This window comes from Capsicum annuum, unplaced genomic scaffold (assembly GCF_002878395.1).
Source record: "Capsicum annuum cultivar UCD-10X-F1 unplaced genomic scaffold, UCD10Xv1.1 ctg995, whole genome shotgun sequence".
Lineage (NCBI taxonomy): Eukaryota > Viridiplantae > Streptophyta > Magnoliopsida > Solanales > Solanaceae > Capsicum > Capsicum annuum.
In genome coordinates this window covers 1,599,938-1,602,040 of record NW_025896043.1, presented here as the reverse complement: position 1 = coordinate 1,602,040, position 2,103 = coordinate 1,599,938, and the positions used below count along the sequence as shown (strand labels likewise).

General features: G+C 34.5%; 1 protein-coding gene across 1 annotated transcript; it reads left to right on the top strand.

Annotated features, from left to right (window-relative positions):
• The first annotated feature begins 670 nt into the window (after positions 1–670).
• On the top strand, positions 671–1,174 carry LOC124895762. The gene is made up of 2 exons (XM_047406190.1): positions 671–849; positions 904–1,174. Exons 1-2 carry the CDS (start codon positions 671–673, stop codon positions 1,172–1,174), a joined length of 450 nt encoding a protein of 149 aa, XP_047262146.1.
• The last annotated feature ends 929 nt before the right edge of the window (positions 1,175–2,103 follow it).

Sequence of the window (2,103 nt, the reverse complement as noted above, 5' to 3'; positions counted from 1 at the left end):
ACGGTATACTATTTTACGTGATTGCATACAAATTCATTAACTTTTCATACATTAAATACCCTTTTAGAATATGTTTTTCCAATGTTACTTTTAACTTAGATGATCTGATCTTCTTTGCAGAGAACATCGTATACAAATGATGGTCCATCACGGGAGGCTTATTTAAAATTGTTAGAAAATTAAGATTTAACTAGAAACTCCTAGTTAGTAGATATTTTTGTAGTAGAAACTCCTAGGTATTAGATAATTTTTGGAATAGGTTCTTCTAGAATATCCTAGTGTAGTATCTTGAATAAATAACTTGTATAATTATCTAGATATTCCAGAGTAGTAGAAAATAAGGATGACTAGATTTTTATTGTACATTTATCTAGAAGGATATTTAGAATCAACCATGAACTAGTATAAATAGGAGGCACATTGTGCATTTGTAGCCATCCAAAAAATAGAAATCACTCAAAAGTTTCAGCTTTCCCCTTCCATACAGTCTCTTTTGTAGCAATTTACAGCTGTAATTTCCCTATATTTTTCTCCTTGTAGCTTTACTCTTTACGTTCCCTTTGTTTTTGACATGGTATCAGAGCCTATTTATTATGGGATATGAAGCTATTTTTTTTATTGGCTCATCTTATTTTTAGCTCCTTTTCTTGGATCAGTTTGCTGAAAAAACATGGAACAAGAAAATCAACAAACAACGGGTCCTCCGATTTTCTCAGGAGAGAATTACCATTTTTGGGCCATTAAAATGAAGGCTTATTTGAAGGTTCTCAACTTGTGGGATATTGTTGAGAGAGGAGAACCTGTTGTCCAGCCATTGAGAGACCACCCAACTCTCAATGATATCAAAAAGTATGATGAGTTGGTGACTAGATCTCCATGAGCTCTCACTTGCATACATTCAAGCCATATGGAAGTGATGTTTACAAGGATTATGGCTTGTGAGACAGCCAAAGAATCCTGGGATAAGCTAAAAGAGGAGTTTGAAGGCAGCAACAAATTTAAGTCTGTTAAGGTCTTAGCTTTAAACAGGGAGTTTGAACTCTTGAAGATGAAGGATTTGGATAGTGTGAAAGAATACTCTTCCATGCTAATGGATATTGTGAACCAAATTAGGATACTTGGTGGAAAATTTCCAGATCAGAAGGTTGTAGAGAAGATCATGGTCAGCCTTTAGGATAAGTTTGAATCAAAAATCTCAGCTATTGAAGAGTCTTGTGACTCTACTCTTCAATAGCTGAGCTGATCTCTAAATTGCAAATTCAAGAGCAAAAAGTAACCATGAGAAGCAAAGGGACAATCGAAGATTCCTTTCAAGTAAGGTATAAATTCAAGCAACAAAAGAAAGGCAAAAAAAGTCTCTTTAGACCACTCTGGAGATATGAAATATGGTGGATACCAAGGTGAATTGTCGAGGAGCGAAAAATTTCCACCTTGTGGTATTTGTAAGAAGACAAACCACTTGGAGAAGAATTGTTGGCAGAAGTCCAAGAGGTCTCTTATTCAATGCAGATACTGCAAGAAGTATAGGCACATTGATAAGTATTGCAGGTAAAAGTAAACTTTAAGTGATCAGTCTTCCTAATGAGTAAATTTTGTGGAAGATCACCAAGTTGAAAAAAATAAGAGGAGGTATTTATGGCTTCACACAGATTACATGATGATCGATATAATTGGTATGTCAATAGTGCATGCACAAAGAATATGGTGACTAATGAAAATTTATTTATTAGCCTGAACAGGTCTGATAGGACCAAAGGGAAGCTTGGAGATGGTGCACTAGTGCAAGATCAAGGAAGAGGATCAACGAAATTCCCTACGGAAGAAGGTATAAAAACCATAAACAATGTTCTTTATGTGCCAAGCCTGACTCAAAACTTGTTGAGTGTTGCTCAGTTTCTTTATAATAATTATTCACTTACTTTTAAGGATAAAAAAAAATGTGTCTTTTCTTATACTAAAGGTTGTGGAGTAGCTAAAATTAGCATGATTGGAAATTCTTTTCCAATTTCATGTTATTCTACTGAAAGTTGCTCTTTCAATGTTGAAATGAGTGATAATTGGCTTTGGCACAAAAGATTTGGTCATTACAATCTTAGTTCATTG

Bases quoted from the DNA above. Each gene is read 5' to 3' on its own strand.
- LOC124895762 (XM_047406190.1), top strand. From the start codon at position 671: ATGGAACAAGAAAATCAACAAACAACGGGTCCTCCGATTTTCTCAGGA. The intron at 850-903 runs GTATGATGAGTT...CATACATTCAAG, and splicing joins ACTCTCAATGATATCAAAAA to CCATATGGAAGTGATGTTTA.